This window comes from Branchiostoma belcheri, unplaced genomic scaffold, assembly GCF_001625305.1.
Source record: "Branchiostoma belcheri isolate BF01 breed outbred unplaced genomic scaffold, Haploidv18h27 scaffold5, whole genome shotgun sequence".
Lineage (NCBI taxonomy): Eukaryota > Metazoa > Chordata > Leptocardii > Amphioxiformes > Branchiostomatidae > Branchiostoma > Branchiostoma belcheri.
Window position 1 is genome coordinate 6486640 of NW_017804131.1, and position 1240 is coordinate 6487879.

Genomic DNA, 1240 nt, shown 5'->3' on the forward strand with positions numbered 1-1240 from the left:
CACTCTCTCTCTCTCTCTCTCTCTCTCTCTCTCTCTCTCTCTCTCTTTTATACTTTTATACTCTACTCCCCCATCTCTTCCGGCAGTTATCAACCAATTTGATAACCCATTAACCAACCAAATATCCAAACAACTAACTAACCAACCAAGCATGTGATTGACTACATATTGCATTCGGTATGTCGACAGCAAGGTGCTTATCCTTTAACTTCATGCATGTAAAAAAGAATGTTGATTTTATACCAATGATAGAATAAACTTAGAGTAAAGGATTTTGAATAAGTTAGGAATAATTAGAGAAGTTTGCAAATGTATAATGTTTACCTTCGGACATGGTCTGCCATGTTAATTTTTACTCAAACACATTCACATAACGTTACATGTACTACGAGTATATGGTGACAGGAGTAGAGCAGACAATGAAATTGCAACATTATGTAACCCAACACCAGTTACCATGGTGACAGACATCAACAAATCAGGCCATTGGCCAGGTCAGAGGTTAGTGTTTGGAACAGAAGAAGAAGAAGAAACGTAGTAAAAACAATATGTTTTCCTTCGGTAAACATAATTAACATCAACTATAACATCTATGTTGTTTCAGCACTTTTAACGAAATGTTTCACGATGTTTTATCCAGTTTTTAATCCCTCTTTTTTCTCTTATTTTTCTTACAGATATACGCGCTGAACAAAATCATGTCAGAATTTGAATGGTCGAACTTTCAAGCTTTCAAAAGGAGCGTCAACGGTGGTGTATGACAGTCGTTCTTGGTAATAGAGACACAATCAACAATCTATAGTGCCAAACAAAATAATATTATCATATCGGTATACTTGGTGGATTAGGAGTCTAAAAAACAAAGTTATATCATACTTTTTTCATTCTACACGATTGTATATATTAGGCCACACCGATTTAATTTCATGGATGACATCCGCGCCCGCATTGATTTTCGCCTGTTCTCCAAAAAAATCACGTCCTCCGAGGCTCTGGCCTGGCTCTAGACCTGGGCACTTAGCGATAATACGGAGCCGGCGGTATCTCTGAAGGATGGCACCCAGGCTACCGAAGCTCCAGGACTCAAGAACTCAGTACATACGTGCAGTGCTATATCATAAATTCCGCAAAAAAAACAGCATGTGCCTGCTTGTCGTATACGTCGCTATGCACCACCGCAAATTCACAATACCAGCTTTGTATTCCTATGGTTTAGTAGCATTTTTATTTTTGGCCGGAA

General features: G+C 38.4%; 1 protein-coding gene across 1 annotated transcript in view; it reads left to right on the plus strand.

The window, feature by feature from the left end:
* The window catches only part of LOC109480117, a 10905-nt gene extending 9957 nt beyond the window's left edge, over positions 1-948 (plus strand). Inside the window, exon 5 of the mRNA XM_019782272.1 lies at positions 678-948. Within this exon, the coding sequence (XP_019637831.1) occupies positions 678-761 (84 nt within the window). The 3' untranslated portion in view covers positions 762-948. The remainder of the gene's footprint in view (positions 1-677) is intronic.
* Positions 949-1240: the final 292 nt, after the last annotated feature.